The 20,088-nt window shown below is 57.3% G+C and overlaps 1 protein-coding gene across 10 annotated transcripts in view; it reads right to left on the minus strand.

Moving 5' to 3' along the window:
* Positions 1–12,247, minus strand: part of PACS2 (phosphofurin acidic cluster sorting protein 2) — a 53,334-nt gene extending 41,087 nt beyond the window's left edge. For 8 of the 10 annotated variants that reach the window (XM_074326752.1, XM_074326756.1, XM_074326751.1 and 5 more), the window contains exon 1: positions 11,924–12,246. In XM_074326752.1, the coding sequence (XP_074182853.1) occupies positions 11,924–12,042 (119 nt within the window). In that variant the 5' untranslated portion in view covers positions 12,043–12,246. Of the gene's footprint in view, positions 1–8,019; positions 8,115–11,923 lie in introns of those variants that run through there. The other 2 variants (XM_074326755.1, XM_074326757.1) reach the window with 2 other exon arrangements.
* Between the last annotated feature and the right edge of the window lie 7,841 nt (positions 12,248–20,088).

Genomic DNA, 20,088 nt, shown 5'->3' on the forward strand with positions numbered 1-20,088 from the left:
CCAGGCTCAGTGGAACCCCCGCTGGGGCCCCTCCCAGCACAGGGCTGCAGGCCCACTGTGAGCCGGGCTCTGCTGGCCACAGGCTCAATGTGGGGGAGACCACGACACTGCGTATGGGTGCCAGGTCTGGGGGTGGAGGGCGCAGATCCATGTGGCCTCAAAGCACCCGTGAGGGGTGCTGCTCCAGGTGGACATCCCCCGAAATGCTGGGGGACAGTGGGTACTGCAGACTGAATTCTGTGTCCCCCAAATCCATATGCTGAAACCTAACCCCGAGGGGATGGATCAGGAGTGGGGAGCCCCCACGAATGGGATCCACGCCTTACAGCAGGCCAGGGAGCTCCCTGTCCCCTTCCCTCACCAGACACGGGACTGCCAGCCTCCAAGCCAAGGGATAGGTGCCCGTTAAAGCTGCAGAGACCCCGACAGGGGAGGGGCAAGCCTGTCGGATTTTCCTCTGCCCCACAGCAGGCGGACACCCCAGGACTAAGCACTGCAGAGTTCAGCCCCTCCAGGAAGACGGAAGAACAGGGAGGCAGAGAAGGGGACACACAAAGTCTGACCAGATGAGAATTCTCCCAAAACAGGAAAAACACAAATGCTCGTATTCGGCAAACACGACAGAGTCCCAAGAAGGATGGAACAGCATTGACAACAAAGTCACCCCCACACGCCGAATCCAGAGAAAGCCCAGGAATCAGGGAGAACACATTACCCCCAGGAACCACGAGCAGGCTGAGCGCAAACCCCTCAAAACCACCAGAGGCCACAAGACAGATTCGTCAAAATGCCTAGGGCATAAACCACCAACCTGGGCACCACCTCCCACTGACAGTCCCGCGGGAGAGGACTTGGGTGCAGGGGGGGGGAGGCTGGCCCTTTGTGAGGAGGGATCTGAAACCAGGGGGCGGAGAAGGGTGCAGGGTCCTGTGTTTCAGGGTCCTCTCTCTGCTGGGAGGTGGACGTACTGGTTCACCTTCAGGGTCAGGAATCTCACTTTTTAAGCAAATCGGTAACAAATGGACCAGAAATCGATTTGTTGGAGAGAGTAATAAACAAAACTCAATCAACCTCCATCAATTTGCAATAAAGAAATGACCAAAAATAGCAAAGGAAAAGCACAACAAAGAGAAGATGGGGCAACAGAAATAAGCGCACAGTTCGGTCATCACAGCAATTGAAAGCTGCCCGTTACAAGCCAGTGTGGGCTTCACAATGCTGTTCCCGGGGCCAGTGAGGCTGTCATCGTGGGCTGGGCAGGGACAGAGGGGGCAGCAAGATGCTGTCAGGATGTGCGTAAGGCGAAAGCAGGACTCGAGTAGAGATGACAAGTGATAAGAGGGCAGGTCACCTGGAAGCTGAACCAAGGCCAGGCCTGGCCACCTCCGGAATGTCCTGCGAGAGATGGGAGCACGGCAAGTCTTGGGTGGGCCTGGATCCTGGTGTCCCAGCTGGGCAGGTGGCCGCAGTGACAGTGGGACATGGGGTCCAGAGAGATGCAGCTGGCCCAGCTGGTGGGGGGCAAGCCACCGGAGTGTGCAGAGTGGGAAACCGTACAGCACAGCGGTCCTCTGTCTCCGTGGCCTCCTCTGGGAAAGGACACGCCCCTAACGGGAAGTGTCCAGAAGCCCCACCCCATCCCATTTCTCTGCAGAAACCACCCTGCAGCCCACCCCCACCCCCGCGTCCTGTCCCAGGAGATGACACGCTTGGACCACTACTCAGAACACGTCTCAAATGCTCTAACACCAGACCCACCGTCCGTCCCCCCACACCAGACCCAGCCCAGCGCCCACTCTCCCTCCCTGCCTCCTGGTTTCACCTGGGAATACCAGGTCACTGACTACTCTGCACCTGAGACACTGGACACAGCCCCAAAGAACTCCTGCCCACCCAGGCCCCCAGCCTTCCTAGGGTCGCCCTCCCCTCCACTCGCTGGGCCATCGCCTCACATCCTTCCCACGCTCCCTCTGCTGAGAAACAGGTGATTGGAGGGGAACAGACGTATGCCCCCTCCTCCTGGGTGCACCCCATAGCACCCGGCCCCCATCACGGCACGAAACACTGTCCCCAAGCCTCCTCTAGCCACCCCTGCTCCATTCCCCTCCCAGACAGCTGCCTACCCCTCGGGCCCCTCGTCACCACGTCTCTCTTGGCCACACCCCGCCAGACTGTGCACCCCACCAGAGGAACCCCTAGAGTGGTCCCAACACCAGGGTCCATGCTCCCCACACACCTCGGTCCCAGAAGCTGGCCTTTCTTCTGGAAAGCCTGGGTCTCAGGCTCTGCCGTCAGCCGTCTCACCCTTGGCAGAGCGCTCCATGGAGCCCAGGGCCAAGTCCCGGGCATCTTCTCAGTCATGCCACTGGCCGCCCTCGGGCCCACCCCGGGCAGGTGCTCACATGTGCCAAGGCTGTCACCAGGTGAGGCCAGAGGCCACGTCCTATGACCCCATGGGCACAATGGTCACCTTTCCGGGCCCTGGCTTTCCCAGCATGAAGCCCACGGGTGCTGGGTGTCTGAGCAGCTGAACGGCCTGGAAGGCACCCATCTGGGGTCCCGCCTCACAGCCTGTCCTCTCTGGAGGGGCCACTGGTGCAGGCAGGGGGTGCTTGCCTCCCTCTGGACTCGCTTGCCTTCCCACACACGTTCCTGCCATTTGGTGAGCCCGCAGGCTCACCTCCAAAGAGGGGGTGCTCCAGGCCCACCAGTCACCGGGGCTGCAGAGCTGGGGAGGAGCTGCAGGTGTGCGTCTCCAAACAAAGGGCTGAGGGCACCTTGCCCAGCTACTGTGAGATGGACTTGGAGTGGCTCCAGGCCTGAGCGGACCAGAGGGCTGTGGTCACTTGCCTAGCACCACAGTGACCACCCCCCCAAGGGTGCTCAGGACCCCGGCCCTGAAGCACTGCACTGCAGCTGGCCTGGGGGTCCACACCCTCCTCTGGGCATCGGCCAGTCCATTCCCCAGGAGCAGCTGGTAGGGGACAGCAGGCCCGCCCTGGTTCCGGGGGCTTCTCGTCCAGGGAGGGCAGGTGACAGTGGCCTGGGAGCACATCTCCAACGACAGAGTAAGTGCCACTGAGGCACAGGGTGTGAGGGGGCGAGCACAGGGTGGGGTCGTTGCTCCTGCAGGAGAGGGCTGCCGGGTCGGCCCGGGGCCGGGGCAGCGCCGGAGACGGCTTATCTTCGCCCCGGCCCAGCCTTGTCTAGTGTGAAGGTTAAGGGCAGGTCCGAGCATTGTCACCTCCACAGCAGGGAACGCACCTGCCCTTTACTCTGGGGACTCTGTCCAGATGATGTCCAAGCCCCTCTCTCTAGGTCAGCGATGTGCAAACATGGGGCCCCGCCACGCTTCCTACAGTGGCAGCCCGCCATCTTCACTGTCCTCTGAAAGCTAAGCGTAGGAGGAAAGCCACCAGGGCTCTCCCAAGGGTCCTTTCAAGCACGTTCCTTCCCTCCCCTCAGACAAGCCACCCACTGAGCTCTGGCTCACCCGAAGGCCAGCGCCCCGGCCCTGCTCCCGCCCAGGACAGGGCACAGGGGCGACTTCCCAGCTTTCCAGTGACCGTGAGACCAGCGCACCGCCGTTTCCTGTGTCCGCCACACGAGGGCTGCTGGTGGCAGCTGCCCCCCTCCACTGCAGGGCTCCTGTGGTGGCACAGGGATGGAATGTCAGCCTGTCAAGGGCCCAAGTGCTGGGTGGGAGCAGCCGTGCCCCAAGGCGCCAGGGGCTGGGGGGCTGTTTTCCAGCAGCCGTCATCGCCCTTCCCAGGGAACTATTCTCCAGGAGGCAAAGTATGAACGAGGGAAAGCAGGTGTGCACATTCTCTAGCTCAGGGCTAGGGCCAGGTCACGTGTGCCTGGCCCTGGGGCCTCACTGCAGGGAGGACACAGGTCCCCTCATGGACTCGCTGCCCGTCTGTGCCAGAGAACAACCTTCGCAGCATCCTGAGCCAGGCCACGGGAGACCCAGCACAGCTGCGTCCGCCCCAGGTTCCTAATGAACGTCTTCAGTGATCTGGCAGAGGCAGCGGTGCTCTGGAACCCACAGGCAGGTCCCACCTGTTCCCCCAGGGCACGAGTGGGGAGGTGGGGGGGGCAGAACCGAAAGACGGCTCCCAGGCCAGACCCCAACCAGTCCCCTGCGGGACCTGCAGCTGGCACCTCCACCAGCTGGGCCCAGAACCAGGTGACAGTCTGCAAGTCCAGCGCAAGACCCATGTGCAATGTGCTACCATCTGAGAGCTGGAGAAGCAAGTGGCCGGTGGGGGAGCCGGGACCCAAAGTCCCTCAGCACCTGAGCACAGCCCCGCCACTTGCCAGGCCCAAGGAGCAGTCCTTGGTCAGTGCTGACCAGGCCAGGCACACGTGTCTCCTGCCACAGCCAGACCCTCGTCCCTCCCAGGGCTCGCTCTGAGTGGGGCAGCGCTAAGCACCAGAGTGGTCCCAGCTGCCAGCTCAGCCTCCACTCCCACTCCTCTCTTGGGGCCCCCCAAGGCTGGTTTTCACTCGAAAAGCAAATGCTGCCTGCCAATGAGCCCCACACGCTGACCTGGACGCTGCGTGGTTTGTGAGCATATCCCAGGGCCAAGCCAGAGAGGAGGGCGTGGTGACTGTCAATCTCCATTAGCTCCAAAGTGTGACAACTTGAACTTACGCTGCAACAGGTTCAAGCCTGAGCTGGACTCACGCTCCTGGAGGAGTGGGCGCATGTGGCCGGCGTGGGGCTGGGGCCGCCCAGGAGGCCCAGAGACCCTGGCCAGGAACAGATGGCTGTGTCCTGGCTGAGGGGTAGGTCACCAGAATCCAAACCCAGACAGGTCTTCACAGCCAACGTTCGCCCACCCCAGCTAGAGGGGGCAGGGCACCCCTGGGCCCTCAGGGTGAGGAAGGGTCACCACCCCACTCCGTTGCTGGGCAGTGCCTCAGAGCACGTGCAAGTGACCAGTTAGCACATCTGCACCCCTCAGATGAGGAAACCAAAACGCCCTCACGAAGGGAGTGTGGGCACACACGGACGTCCCCCACTGCTTCCAGGGCTCCCTGCTCAGGGGAGCGTCCAGGCCGCAGCCCTAATGTCCATCCACAGGCGGGGAGCAGCCTCCCGAGAAGCGCTTGCGTCCCAGCCTGCGGAACACAGAAGTGCACGCATCCCCCAGGAGCAGGCCGAGGGCAGTGCTCGCTGGGGACTGAAAACACAAAACGCCATCACGAGGAACGCAGTCCTTAGAGACACTGACATGCCGAGTCCCTCACACTGAGGCCACGTCCATGCCACCCACCTCCAGGCTGGAGGGACCCAGCTTCTAAATGCGTTCCCATGCTATCTGTAGGGCCATCTTTCAGTGCCACTGTCCGGAAGCCCCTGGAGCCGGCCAGGCATGGCGGCTGGGCCGCCGCTCACACACTGTCGGCTCTCACCGCCGGGAGCCCACACTGTGCCCAGCACCAGCAGGAAGGACAACAGTGATCCAGCAAGCAGCTCAGGGTCCCAGACTGGACGAGGCCTGGTTGTGCCCATCACGGGGGGCGGGAGGGCCGTGGCGGGGGTCCCGCCCGCACCTCAGCATCCCTATCTCTGCGATGGGTCACTCTGGCCATGTCACGGGGCGCTGGGCTCCTGAAGGACACTCGAGGTCTGCCCCTGTTGCCTCCATGCCCATCACAGGGTCAGAGCACCCCCCACTCTTCTCCTGACGCAGAGCCGCTGTCTGGAACGGCCGCTCCACCCCCACCAGCACCCCCCTCCATCCTCCCGGGACAGGACACCAGGCATAATAGGGAGGGGGGACACCCAGTTTCGAGCTCAGATCCGCGAAGACAGGAGCATACAGCAGGGCCACACGAGGGCCCCCAATCTCCCAGGTCACAAAGCATCAGAGGACATCACAGACCTGCTAGACTAAAGCTCCCGCGCTGGCCTCTGCACAAATGCCAACTCAAAAAGATGAGGTGATCACGGCACGAGCCCCACGGACACCGACTGCCACTTCACTGCACGACGCAGGCACAGACAAGGCACACTCAGCGGGTGTGTGTGTGTGTGTGCAATGGATCTGCACTGCCTGCCCCCGACACACCCAGCCCGCAGGCCACGCACCACCAAGTGTCAGCCACCTCAGTCTTTCCTTGGGGCAGCCCTGCGCCCTCAGAGCCTGCAAACCACACGCCCCTCCCCACCCACTGCCCTACACACAGCCGCCCATCGCCACCGCCCCACCCAACCAAGCACACCCACCGATAGGTCAGTATCACCCAAACGAAACGAAATCCACATGCCTCAGTGTGGCATCTCTGTTCAACTCCAGGCACGTTCACCAGCAGCCCCCACGCAGGCGCTGGGCAGGGTGGGGAGGGCCCGACAGCCCAGGGGGCGTGCACAGAGTGGGAAAAGGGCTGGGAGCTGGCCACTGCCACAGGGACATGCAGAGCCTGCCCAGACTGCCGCTCCACTAACGCCGGTCAGTGGGCACCCATCCAGCCGGTGCCCCAGCAGCGAGGACACAGACCAGCAGAAGTGACACCTGACAGTGTCTGGGGACTTCCCAGATGAACGAACACCACCAGTCCACAATTCAGTCCACAGCCCTGACTCGGGCAGTAACAGCAGAAACCCACCCTGACACAACGGCCACTGCAGAGCCACGAGGACACAGGACAGACCTCCAAATGACTCACACATGACTGACACTCATGCTCAACAGCAAAACCGAGAGCCAAGTCAGGGTAGGTGCATCATTCACGCACAGAGAGGACCTGTCCCCCAGAGCCCACGGCCATCAGAACACCTGCACGTGCACAGGGGACCTGCCACCTGGACGTCCAGGGCCAGCAGGATAGCCCCAGGAGTGAGGTCAGACGTCACTGGACAGTGAAAGAGCCGCTAGTGGTCGGCAGGGTCACTGAAGGAGCCCCTGAAGACGCGCTGTCAGACAGAAGGAACAGGAAGGGCTCCAATTCCGAGGCAAGAAAAGTGACCAAGAGGAAGTACAGAGTTTTGAGGTTAATCAATTATCAAAGATAGAAAGCAACTGCAATAACCTTTTATGGGCTTAAAAAGAAGACAACTGAAACACATCAAACAAAAGCATATAAACATGACAGGTTTGGTCAGCATGACACGCTTTAAGGTCCCCGTGTTGCTCAGGAAAAGATTAAACATACAATTAACTTTAAAATTTAGCAGCAAGCATGCAAATTACAATTTACACAGTAACCACTTAAAGACAAAAAGGAAAACAAATGTGTATTGAATGTTTTAGTTAAAAAAATAAAGATCGTCAGGTTAAACAAAAACAAAAATGTAGACTCATGTCAAATAACCAAAGATACATGTAAACATGTAAGGATACAGAAAAGTTTCAAGAAAAAAGTTGGGAGAAAATATAACAGGCAAATACCGTCCAAAAGGCAGCTTACAGAGCGCTATGCTGCTCTCCTGGTCCAGGTTCAGACAGAAAGCGTTACCCTGACCAGGTCACGAGCCACACATGCTAAAAAGTTCAAGCATGGGAAGGCAGTCTAACTCTAACCATGTGTGTACCTAGTTACCTTGTCTCACACGACAGAACCGATGTCAGGTTGGAAGATTCTAACACAAAGGGACGTAGGTCAAGAGCATGGCCTGGGCCTGACCTAAGTGGACAGACACCAAACACGGCACCTCAACTGCCAAACACATTCCTTTCAGTACAAGCAGAACTTGTAGGAAAAGCAACTTCTAACTGAGCCATAAGGCAAGTCCCGTACTGACCACGTACTTGAACAAGAACGAATCATGGAAAAAGGAGAAAAAATGAATTCAACAACGGAAACATCGCCAGAGAAAACCGTATGTTTGGATAGTAAGAAACTTTGAAATAGCCCATCACGTAAAGAGAAAGAATAATGAAAGATTTTACAAATAAGTGAACGATTCTGCACATAAAAAAGCTTGTGAGACGCTGCTCAAGCGTTACTTATTTTGCAGCTACAAATGCGTGCGTAAAGGAAAGAAGGAAAAATGAGCTGTGTGCTTACCTTAAGAAATTAGAACAAGAACAGCAAAGTAAACCTAAGGAGTGTAAACAGAAGGGAATAAAGATGAGAACTAATTTCATTTGAAAACCTGAGCCCGTGGTGACAGATCAGTGTGTGTGTCCCCCTGCACGAGGTCACATAAAGAATAGAGGGGACAGAGCCACAGATTCTGCAGACATTTAAAAAATAAGACTAATACGAACACCTTTATGCCAATAAACTAGAAAATCTGGACAAAATGGACAAGTTCCCAGAAAAAATGTATTTCTGAAATCTAAGGGACAAAAAAAAAATGTCCTTTGAAGGGGCTGCACCAGGGCACGGACTTCCCACAAGGCGACCCAGCTCAGGCTGTTGTGGGATATTTCCCCCAAACATCCTAGGAAGAATTCCAGCGTTACGCTGACAACACCACGGGACAGTGCAAGAGGAAACAGTCCTTGGCTTTCTCCACAAGATGTCTTGGCCCGAAGCCCATCAAGACTTAGCCGAGGGCGAGTGCAGAGCCCAGACGTGGGCACAGGGGCCATCCAGTCACTCAGAGCGCGAGGCCGCCACACATGGGCGCTCGGCTATCCTTCCCAGAGGGCGCAGTCCCCACTAGCAGGTCAGTCATGCATTTATCACAAAGGGGAAGCAGCACGTGACGCCCTTAACTCAGAGCGTTTGCTTATATTCAAAACCCACTCGCAATGAGCACAAGTAAAACCTAAGGAGAGACCATTAGAATGGCTAAAACTAAAGACACTGACATGGAAGGTTAACACAACTAGTGGCCGCAGAAGGTGGTGTCACCACTTCAGAAAACTGGCAGTTTTTTATAAAGCTGATACCCGCTCACCTCCCCTGTGACCAGTTATTACGGAAGAGAAGAGAAAAGACACGTCCCAACAGCCTGTACCCAAACGGTCACAGCGGCTTTGAACACAACATCCCTGACCTGGAAACAGCCCAAACGCCTACCAGCAGGAGCAGGTTTAAACAGTGTGGTTTGTTCCTCCAAGGCGATGGCCAGCAACACAAAAAGCAAAGGCTCGCAGTCTGAGCAGAGGATGCAGGCCCAGGGCCCCGCATCCCAGGCGACACAGGCGGCCGGGGCCTGCTGCCTGCTGGGGTGGCTGCCTGCATGCAGCTGCCACTGCTGACCCTTCCCCGAGTGGAAGCCGGCCCTCCACAACCTCCCTCACAGGGCCACGGAGCTCTCAAGGAGGCTGCAGGAGAAAGTGCAGGGACAATAGCATGTGCACACATGTCCAACCCCAGACACATTATTGAGTTCATGAAACACAACAGGAAAAACAATTTAAGTGGAAGTGCAGGGGTCTAAAGGCCCCAGACCCTGCTGGAGCCAGCGGACACAGAGCCCTCTGGGGACATGGCATGGACAGGGAAGGGTGGCCCCGCCAGACACAGCTTGGCTCAGGGTCAGCAGGGAGGAGGAGGGCTGTGTCACCTCGAGGAAAGCCACGAAACCGAGCCCTCCCACGTCACTGCCAAGGTGCCTGGCACGAACTCCCCGCCACACTAGGGACGAAAGAGCAAGAAAGAGGACAGAGGCCGACGCTGTGTGGAGCCAAGAAACACATACTGTCAGCAGAGGGGGTTTCAACACATGTGGCCAAAGCAAGATTAGTGCCCGTAAAGAAGCTGCTGAGACTCAGGTTGGGGGAAGGAGAAAGAAAACTGGCAGAAGAAAAAGGAATTTCGCTGACTAGGAAGTAGAAGTGAGATACACTGGCCATCAGAGAAACTCAAATTAAAACCACAACACCACTTCGCACCCCCCAGATGGGCAGAAATTAAAAGTCAGGCAGTGTCGGTAAGAATGCCGGTGGGGGCCAGGCTGGCACAGCACTCTGGGAAGCCGCCGGTAGTAACGCTGAGCACACCCCCAAACCCCACGCCGGCATGCGCTCAGGCCTGCCCGCACATAGGATACAAACACACAGGACAGGGTCAGGGCCTGAATGCCCACAGTGGCACGGTCGTAACTGGTCAAAACCTGGAAAATAAGCCAAAAGTCCCCTGACAGAGCAGAGACGCACGCTGCTGTCTGACGGGGTCACCAGGCAGTAGTGACAGCCATCAGCACAGATGCCACGCAGAAACTTCGAGATCAGGCAAAACCGAGAACAAAGACAATGTGACTCCTTTCATAGAAGTCCCCGCACAAGCCTGGCAAGGATGGGCATCCCGGAGGGACAAGGAGGGGCCCTCAGCAGAGACACTGCCGTCAGCTCTGCCTTGCCCAGCATGATGGCAGCTCCCCGACACCCAGTGCTGTCCAGCCCACACCCCACATCCCACCCACGACCTCCCCGCACACACACCAGACTGGGCTTCGAGCAGCTCCACGGGGGGGGGGGGGGCTGACACGACCCCTCAGCACGGTCTCTCCGGCCACCTCCCCCCTCTAGGTTAAGACTTCAGTGGTCTTTCATGGATCCCAGGAAGCCCCTGAAGAGGCACAGCAAAGGCAAGGTACATGCCACACTGTGTCTGGGCACTTGGCCAGCAGGGGGGCAAGCGTGGACTGGGGCAGCTGTAATGGAAGGCAGCCAGGGCAAGAGGTCCAGCGGATGCTGGTGGTGGTGACAATGCAGAGGGAACAGACACGAGAAGCCGGGAGGGGCGAGGTCACAATGAGGGTCCCCTGACTGGGACCTGGCAATGGGGCAACTGCCAAGACAGGAAACAGAGGAGACTGGGCCTGAGAAGATACTCCTCAGCTTGGCCTCGAGGCCCACACAGGTGTGGGAGCCGTGCTGAGTGCCCTCAGCTCTCAGCCCTGCGCTCTGGGAGGGCAACCCCGCTGTCCACGCCCCCTGCATCCCCAACACCTCACTCAGTGACACCTGTTGAAGGAGCCATGGCAGAGTGCACGGCCCTCAGTGCACACCAGCCACTTCCTGTGCCTGGATGGCACTCCTGGGGTCCCCAGCACAGGTCTCCCCAGGGAGACCTCTTCCCTGCCATCCCTGCCTCCTGGGGTCTCTCCAGAACCAGGCTCTGCTGCAACCACCCGCTCCTGTCTGCCCCTCAGCCTGGGAGCTTCACAGCAGGCACCACAAAAGCGGAGAGAGACCAGTAGAGCTTCAAGCTGACAGGAGAAACAGGGAAGTTGGCAGTCTGAGTGGAGTGGGGCTGACCACAGTTCTGGCCTGTGGGTAAACCTCGTCCAGCAGCTACCACGGGGCGACGGGGCTTCCCGACCAAGTGGGAGGACAACGTCTTCGTCCATGGCAAAACTAACAGCATGCTGCAAAGAGCCGTGTTTATGTACAAGCAAATGTCCGTCCCTAAATTACCAGGCATAGTGCAAACAGGAAAGGCACATGACCATCAACCAGAAAAGAGGGGATAGCGCCAGACCCCTCCCAGGACAACGAATAAAAGCGTGTGCTAGCTGACGGAGTGTGATCATGGTCCCAGCTCTGTGTGTCCTCTGGACACTGCGTGCCCTGAGAGTCACTCCCAGGCTGCTCAGACTTCAGCGTGGCTGGACGCAAAAGGAAATCTGTGGTGTGGATGCAAAGAGGCGACACCTTCGGTCAACTCCACCAGCACTACATCAGTAGGCAGGTGCAAGGATGCCGGTTGGGAGCCAACCACGTGAGCGCGCCCGGGAGACGGGGACCTCGGAGACCCTCCAGGCATCAGGGGTTACTCGCAGGGAACGAGTCTGCATTCCGAAAGCGGGGCGCAAACGCCACGGCCCCGAGCGCGAGATCCTGGGTGGGGTCCCGGTGGCCGGTCCCAGGTGGGTGTCACAGTGGCCGGTCCCGGGTGCCCGGTCCCGGTGGGGGCCCCGGCGCGAGCTCCCGGGTGGACCGTCCCAGATGGACGGCCCCAGGTGGGTGGCAGGTGCGCGCGGGAACAAAGCGGCCGGCGTGCGGCGGCGTACCTGGGCACGCAGCTGGGGCTGGAGCCGTCCACCTCCCAGGTGGCGAACAGGTTCATGGGCACCGGCGTGTTGAGGACGGCGGGCGCGCCGGCGAGGCCCAGGCGGCCCCGCTCGGCCATGGCGCCGGCCCCCCGCTCCTCGGCGGCCTGGGGCTGCGGCCGGGCCGCGGACGCGCGGCGGCGGCAGAGGGCGGCGGGCGGGCCGGGCGCGCGGAGGGCGGCGACGCGGTCACATGGCGGCAGGGCGGTGGGGACGGCCGGGCAGGCGGCAGACAGGCCCGCGGGCGGCGACGAGGCTGTGGCCGCCCCGCCCCGCTCCGCGCGCGCCCGCCCGCGCGCCCGCGCAGCGCATCCCCGGCCTCCGACCGCGCCGCCGCCGCCGATTGGCTGGGCGGGGACGCGCTCACCGCCTCCAGACCAGTCGCGGCCCGCGGAACGCTCTCCGGAAGTGAGGTAGGCGCTCACCTCCCCGCCGGCGTCGCGCGAGGCCTCTCGGCCCGCGGCTTGCGGGAGCTCGCGCCCGCGCCTGCCCACCGGCCGCGCCCCGCGCTCTCCGCCCCGCCCCCCGGGAGCGGCAGGGAAAGGCCGGGAGAAAGCGGGGTCCCCGCCGGGCGCGCCCACCCAGAGCCTTTCCCTGCCTGAGCGTCCCGCGCACCCCTCGGTTCTGCAGCCCCCCCAGGAGCGCTCGTTGTCTCCACGCACCAACCCGGGCCTTCGCGCGTACTCCGAGTCTCCCCGTCCCCTGCGCATTCCCCGTGTCCCCTGGCGCCCTGTGTCTCCCGCACCAACCCCCAGACCACCAGGCTTCCGCGCCCCTCCAGTCTCCCAGGGCCTGGCGGAGGTTTGCAGCAGGATGACCAGCGCCCACCTCGCCCGCCGGAGGGGTTCCTGCCTGCCGGGGCCCAGGGGCGCCCCCCAGGCTAGTGTGTGGAAGCGATCCTCCGTAATTCCATTCTGGGGTGTCCTTTTTATGCCTGAGCCTCCTTATTATCCAGCAACAGCCTTTCTGCATTTTTTACACAAGACAATGGAGGACAAATGCATGGGGCAGGGGCGGCACTGACCCTGGGCTCACAGTGAACTTGGGGACCCAGGCCAGTAGGAGGCAACGACCAGAGCTACCCACTGGGCCCACGGGCCAAGGAAGGTGGGAAAAAGCCCTAAGCGAGGACATCTAAGTCTGGGGGCCAAGGAGTCCCCTCCCACATCGTTTTGGCGGCTGTTTTGGCCGGTCACCAGGTGCTGAGACTTAGCGAAAGCTTTCCTCCTGTCCACAGTATTATTACATAGTTGCTTTTCTCTGCGGCTCCTGGTTCCTGTCTGCGTCCTGTTGTCGACAAGTTGTTTTACGGAAACAAGTCAGCTCAAGCAGATGGACTTCCTTCCCGTGCCCTCGGGTTTACCACCATAAAGCCCCGGGGGTGCTTTCTCCTCAAAGAACCCCAGCCGGCTCCCTCCTTTGTAAGAGCCTCCAGCTGTAACCCTGTATCTGGAGCCACAAACAGCTGCAGCTGCTTAAAGCCAGGGCCACACTGGGAGAGAATCTGCTTCCCACGGTTCCTGCTCCTTTCCTCTGGGGTGAGGACAGCATGAGGGTCGGTCTGTCCTCGGCCAGCAGGCTGGCTGTTGTCCTACACTGCAGTTCTGCCAGGCGATCACCTGTGTGTCTCATACCTATGAGATAGGAGGTGTTCAGAGGGCGGGTACAGTCCCCTGTGAGGACAGGCTGCCTTTGGTGGCAGGGCAGGAGACGGACACCATTGACCTCAGCACTTGGCATGCTGCACTGAGGGACAGTGTGAGGGACAGATGAACGGGCCACCTGACACTGTATCTGTGTGCGCCAGCGTCTCACCCAGGCAAGGAGTACAACTGGGGGTCAAGTGAGGAAATGGGTGACTAGCTGTACCCATGGGGGCTTGGCACCAGCTGCCCACTGCAGCAGAGCTGTGTCCCTCTTCTGTACCAGGCACTGTTGTGAGCCCTTCCTGGACAGGACAGCCCTGTCCCATCCCCATTTGATGGTTGAGGAGACAGACACACACAAGATTATGCAACTGCTAAGGGAAGCAGCCAGGGCGTGGGCCCACACAGGGGCTCAGAGTTGCTCCAATTCACCGCTATGGTGGAAATGCTTAAATTCTTCTGCAAGGGGGGGTGTCGCAGACAGAAAAACACACTGTGCACTGGGTCTGGGGCTCTGTATGTTCATTTGTTTTTTAAGGTACAACCACATGGACACCAAAATGTTAGTGAGGATGAGATCATGGCCTTCACTATTTTCCAAATTTTCTACGGTGGGCAGATACCACTTTGGTGATCAGAGTTATTTTTTTTGGCCAGAACCTTTCATTTGCACTGTGGGGACAGAGTCCCAGAGAGCAGTTTCCAGGCTTTCGGCCTCACGTGGAAAGTTGCTGGCTCGGGTAGTAGACGGCCATCAGCTATAACTAGTTGGCCATCAGCTGTAACCAGTTAGCCGTTGGCCACTGATATAAATGCCATGGCTGAGCTAACAAGCGCAGATTGCAGCCAGCAAGGGGGGTTGGTGGGTTGGTTAGCAGAGAAGCGGTCGGCGGATTGTGCATCGTGTGGCTCCTGCTCCCTGTGTCCCCAGCCCGGCCCCCAGCGAGAATATAGTGGTGTGACTCCCCCATCTATAGCTCCATTGTTGCTCCTTTTTGGCCTCACCATGTCCTGCGTTCTTGTGCGGGGAGCGGGAGCAGAGTCCCTGCATGACAGCACTGTCAGCCTCTGTATTTGGAAATGACTGTGTTCATCTTCCTCCTGTGGACTGTAGGTCCCAGGGTGAGTGCCCTGAGTGTGGGGAGCATGCCCCTGCAAGTGAGCCTGGCATGGTGTGACACACACCTTCAAATGTTTGGAGTGCATCTGCTCTTTGGTCTATTCAGCCTGAATTAAGATGACGCACCAGACATGGGGGTGCTTTGTGGCCCCAGGCAGACATGGCCTCTGCGGGTGAGAGACTGCCTCTGGTGCGGGTTGGTGAGCCCCACTCAGTGTGGGGACCACGATGGAGTCTCTGCACACCTGCAAGCAGCCGGCTCAAATGAACAGAGTTAGTGAGAGAGGGCGGGCGTGCTGGCTGTGCTCATGTGGGGAAGCTGGCGCACTCCTTGGCACTGTGGCCCTTGGAGTGGCCAGGGCCTTCCAGAGAGCCCGCCAGCCTGCTCCAGCCTGCAGCTCTGCCGTGCCTTCTGTGGGGGCAGAGCCCCAGAAAGTAGTTTCCAGGCTCTCAGCCTCACATAGACAGGTGCTGGCTCAGGTAGTAAATGGCCATCAGCTGTGGCTAGTTGGCCGTCAGCTGTAACCAGTGAGCCATTGGCCACTGATATAACTGCTGTGGCTACGCTAGAAGGAGATGGAGAGGAGAAAGGATGGGGGCCTAGCAAGAAGATGGCGGCTGGGCTGGCAAGCGTGGATGGCGGTTGCGGACAGTGTGGATCCAGCCTCCAGTGAGAGTATAGTGCCGCCAGAGAGAATATAGTGGTATGACTCCCCTACTTATGGCTCCGTGGGTGTTCCTTTTTGGCCTCACCATATCCTGCGTTCTTGTGTGGGGAGCGGGAGCAGAGACCCCGCAGGTCGGCCGGCACGACAAATGGCGCAGCGAGCAGGGTCTCCCGCATGACAAATGGCGCAGCGAGCAGGGTCTCCCGCACGACAAATGGCGCAGCGAGCAGGGTCTCCCGCATGACACATGGCGCAGCGAGCAGGGTCTCCCGCATGACACCTTCTCTCCCTTCCAGAAGCAGGACTGAGGAAGCCGCCCTGGGTGGAAGACGTCCCTGTCCAGTCCATGCTCCTGGCAGAGGGACAGTACTTCAGAAACCCCTGGATGTGGCCTATGACATCCATTCCATGGGGGAACATGTTGTGGAGCTGAGCCACCATCACTGAGGTGGGGACAGAAACTGCACAGCAGGCACAGCACATGACAAGGAGTCCTCTCACAGGAAGGGAACACTTGTGACCAGGAATTCAGACAGCCTCCTGGTGCAGGGCACATAGGAAGGGACTGATGGGAGCAGAAGGTTGCTGCAGAGCGCCAGAGCTTAGGGCATGTCTGAGATGCTCCATGAAGGTGGAATAGGTATGTGGATATTTGGCCCAAGACCTGCACACAGCAGATGGGCACCTGAGGGCAGCACCAATAATCCATCCGTTGACATTGAACATAAGGTTAGGGCTTCAGACGTCTGGGAGTGCCTGCCTGTCCTATTGACTGGTCCACTCCTGACTACAGCCTGCATTTCAAGAGTCATGGCACCATCTGGCATGTCCCCTGGATACCCTGTTAAGTGGCTGGCATGGTTGAGGTGCCCCACTAACCACTGCTGCTGACAGATTGCTATAGAAGCTACAAATTCTATCAAGAAAGAGCTGCCCATTGAAAACAGCCCAGGTGACCCTCACAGAGTTGAGTTGAAGGGTTCAAACATTTGTTCATTGGTTCCTTTACTAAGTAATTAGCAAGCCAATTTCAAACACTGGGAACACAGGGAAGAAAAAGCAGGACACAGTTCTTGCCCTCACAGAGCTTATGTTCTCCTGGATAGAGACTATGAACCAGTCAAGTAACACACACACACACACACACACTGTACTTTCAGAATGGAAGTATAAACCAGGGTGTTGTGATGGGGACAGCGCAGGGAAGATGACGGCTGAGCTGAGGGCCAAAGGACAGTGAGGAGTGCCCGGGAAACGCACCTGCATGGCCTGGGTTCTGAAAGGGTAAAGTATTCCCCAAGGGTTTAGATGGGGGCCTGCCCTCAGCCTGGTTTGCACTAAAATTTCATGCTCCCTGTGTGGTCTCAGAGACCCTAAGCCAAGACATTATCCCAGAGATCCAGGTTAGGGGGTTTTGGGTGGCTGGTGGCAGCAGCACACGTCCTTTCACCCCAGACTGTGCAGGATTGCCACCGAGAAAGGCACCCAGGCAGGGGATGACAACACCTAAGGAAACAAGCCCCATGCACTACAGGTAGAAGAATCAAACGTGAAGGACATTAGATACTGGAGTTATCACCCACAGACAAAACACAAGCAGGTACAAAAGAAACAAGAGGAAAAAGCTAATAGAAAAATGAAGACCAGGCAGATTTCAAAAACAAACACCAAAGAGATCCTCCATAAATAAAAAAACTGAAGTTTGTAAAGTTCAGTGGATGGGTGAAAAGATTAGGTGCTGCTGAAGACAGAATCGGTGAAGTGGAAGACAAGTCTGGAGATATTAAATAATGCAGCGCTAACAGAAAATGCAAAAGAGAGGTCAAAAGTGTGGCGAGAGGTGTGCAGATCTACAACATACCTTTCCTCATAGTTCTGGGACGAAAGAGAACAGACGATAGGGAGGCCATTCCTCCTGCGGGACCCATCACAGTAGCGCAGCATTAGGGCACAGCGCTCTGAGCAGGCCAGCGGAGTAACAGAAAGTGTGGGGGGCCCACAACCAGCTGGAACAGGAACTGTAGGGGGCTGGCGGAGAGCCGCGCTGGCACAAGCAGTCAGCAGTCAGGCTCTCAATGCTTGTTCCGCATCCATTATGGGAAACCACTGGGAGTTTTTCCACGGTGGGAGAGATGGTCAGCTTCCTGCTCCCATAGCATCCCTGGTTGTGGAGAGAGTCCACTGTGGAGGCACAGGTGGGTATGAGGCCGTGGAGGCATGAACGGGGGTGGGGGTTGGGGAGAGGGTGGGGACCGGGGACGGGATGGGGGCATGGACAGAGGTGGAGGCCGGGGAGGGGGTGGAATGTGACTACAGGTGGCGTGGATTTTGGAGGAAGATTCAGCAGGACTGGATGAAGAGTATGAGGATGAGAGATGGAGATGGAGGTGAATTCACTGTGAGGGATGACAGGGGAGGTGAAAGGTGAGAGGACAAGTAAGAGTGAAACGTGGACTTTCCTGACACACTGCAATAGTACATTATCAATATGCCCATTAATAACATCTCACCTGCCTCCTGGGTGAGATGTCATTAGTGGGCATATTAATAACATACCATTACAGTGTGTCAGGACAGTCCTTTCAGGAAGCAGATGCACCCTCCTATTGGGGGTGCGTATAAGGGACACCCAGACAGTGCAGGGAGAGGGCTGGGCGGGGCAAGTCATGGGACCCTGGAAGGGGGGGCCTCCTGCAGGGCTGTGGCTTTCAATGGAGCCCTGGCCAGCACAGGAGGCTGATGCACCTGGAAGCCCAGAGGCAGGGAGTCAGAGTCTGTCCATTCAGAGGCCCGGCTACGCAGCGAGTGGTGAGTGAAGAAGAGCTCACAGAGGAGATGGTAACCAGAGGTGTGTCACCCATCGCTCAAACCACCAGCAGGTAGAGAAGCACCTGTTTAGAACAGCAGAAGAAAAGAAAGCACTTGGGAATGAACTTAAGAAACCAGAAAATGTGAGAATCCTATTTCGGGAAAGAAAAGAGGTTTACTCATTCCTTTAACCTGTGCTAAACTGTAATCGCCATCAGAATGCTAATGTGGAAACAGCCCAGTTAATTCCCAGATGTTTACAGAAAACAGTGTGAGCACATGTCCGGGATGCTTTTGCAACAGAAGAGTGAGGAATGACCACGTGTTGTGTAAGGATGACGCGATGGGTGACACAGTACAGATCAACAGAACGATGCTGAGGGTCCGGAATGGAACTGAATTATACAGGAAGTTAGGACGCAGCAACAGTTGCATCACAATCACTATGGAAAAGATGGATTACCCAGAAAATGTTGGGACAACTGGCTAGACATTTTTTTTTTAACTGAATCTTTACCTCACTCCTTACACCAAAATAAATTCCAGATGGAGTAGGAATTTAATCATAAAATATGAAACCAGAAAAGCTCTAGAGAAAAATTAGAAAAAACTGTTTATCATCTTGGAGTGAGGAGGGCTTTGTCAAGCAAGCCACAAAACTCTAAAAGACAAGATTAATCATTTTGTCTCTGTTCTTTAAAAAAAGTCAAAGGACCACAAACAGGGAAAAACTGCAACAGATATATCAAAAGACTAATTTTTAACACATGAAGAGCTCTTGCAAATCAGTAATGAAAAAAAGAACCTAATAGAAAAATCTGCAGGAGGTATGACCCCCATTTCACATTCACTATTAAAAATTATATAAATTTACAATGAAATAAATGGTGTGAAAAACAAAGGCAATAAACACACAGCCGTCTTCCTAATAATTTAAGACACTTCCCATTGACCCACGCTCTGGAGGCATTCATGTCTGTGGTGTCTGCACGCGGTGCCACTCGCACCTCTTCCCAGCTCCACAATCGGGATGTCACACTGGCAGCTGGAAGCTGGCCGTAGTGTGAGTATTTGCACCACAGAAATTGGCAAACAAAACCCATCTTGATTTATTGTTTTGTTTATGGCCAGACTTCTCAAAGGCAACACCCTGGGAGCTCATCTCACAAGAACTTGGCTCTCAGCCTCCTGCCAACTGCCATGGACCCTGCAGTGCTGTGGGTGTTAGAGTTTCTGGATGTTTATCTCCACAAACAAATCATTTCAGGGTCAGGAAAGTGATTTTTAAAAAGGCATTAAAGGGGTGGCCGGTTAGCTCAGTTGGTTAGACCGTGGTGCTGAAACACCAAGGTTGCCGGTTAGATCCCTACATAGGCTGCACCCTCTTAAAAAAAAAAAAGAAAGAAAAGAAAAAAAGGCATTAAACACAGATGCTCCATTTCCTGGAACAAAGGACCAAAGTTCTGAGACAGAGAAGGGCGACTGTTTTCCTGAGTGAGCCGGTGGAGACAGCACCTTCCCGGTTACAGCTACACCCAAACCCATGGCTTCAAATCGCCACCAGAGAGCCAGATTGGCACCTTGGGCCCCAGGATGACCAGCCTTAGCTAGCAGTGAGGGGCATGGACAGGGAGCCTGCGGCGCCAGGCAGGCACCCCGGGGCTTGGCCACCCCAGGCTCCATGACTACACAGATGGCAGCGTCTGTCTGGCCACCAGGTCCACTGCCAGGTCATCCTAACTTTGGATTGGCCACTGGCTCCCACCCCTTCCTGAAGGCCCCTGGGCTCTTCCTGTCAATGACCACCCACTCCCTCCTCTCTGGGCCAGGAGGAGCCTCAGGTGACATAACCCTGCATGGCTCTCAAGGCAAGGTTGGAATAGG

Source organism: Rhinolophus sinicus, linkage group LG03 (assembly GCF_036562045.2).
Source record: "Rhinolophus sinicus isolate RSC01 linkage group LG03, ASM3656204v1, whole genome shotgun sequence".
Classification (NCBI taxonomy): Eukaryota; Metazoa; Chordata; class Mammalia; order Chiroptera; family Rhinolophidae; genus Rhinolophus; species Rhinolophus sinicus.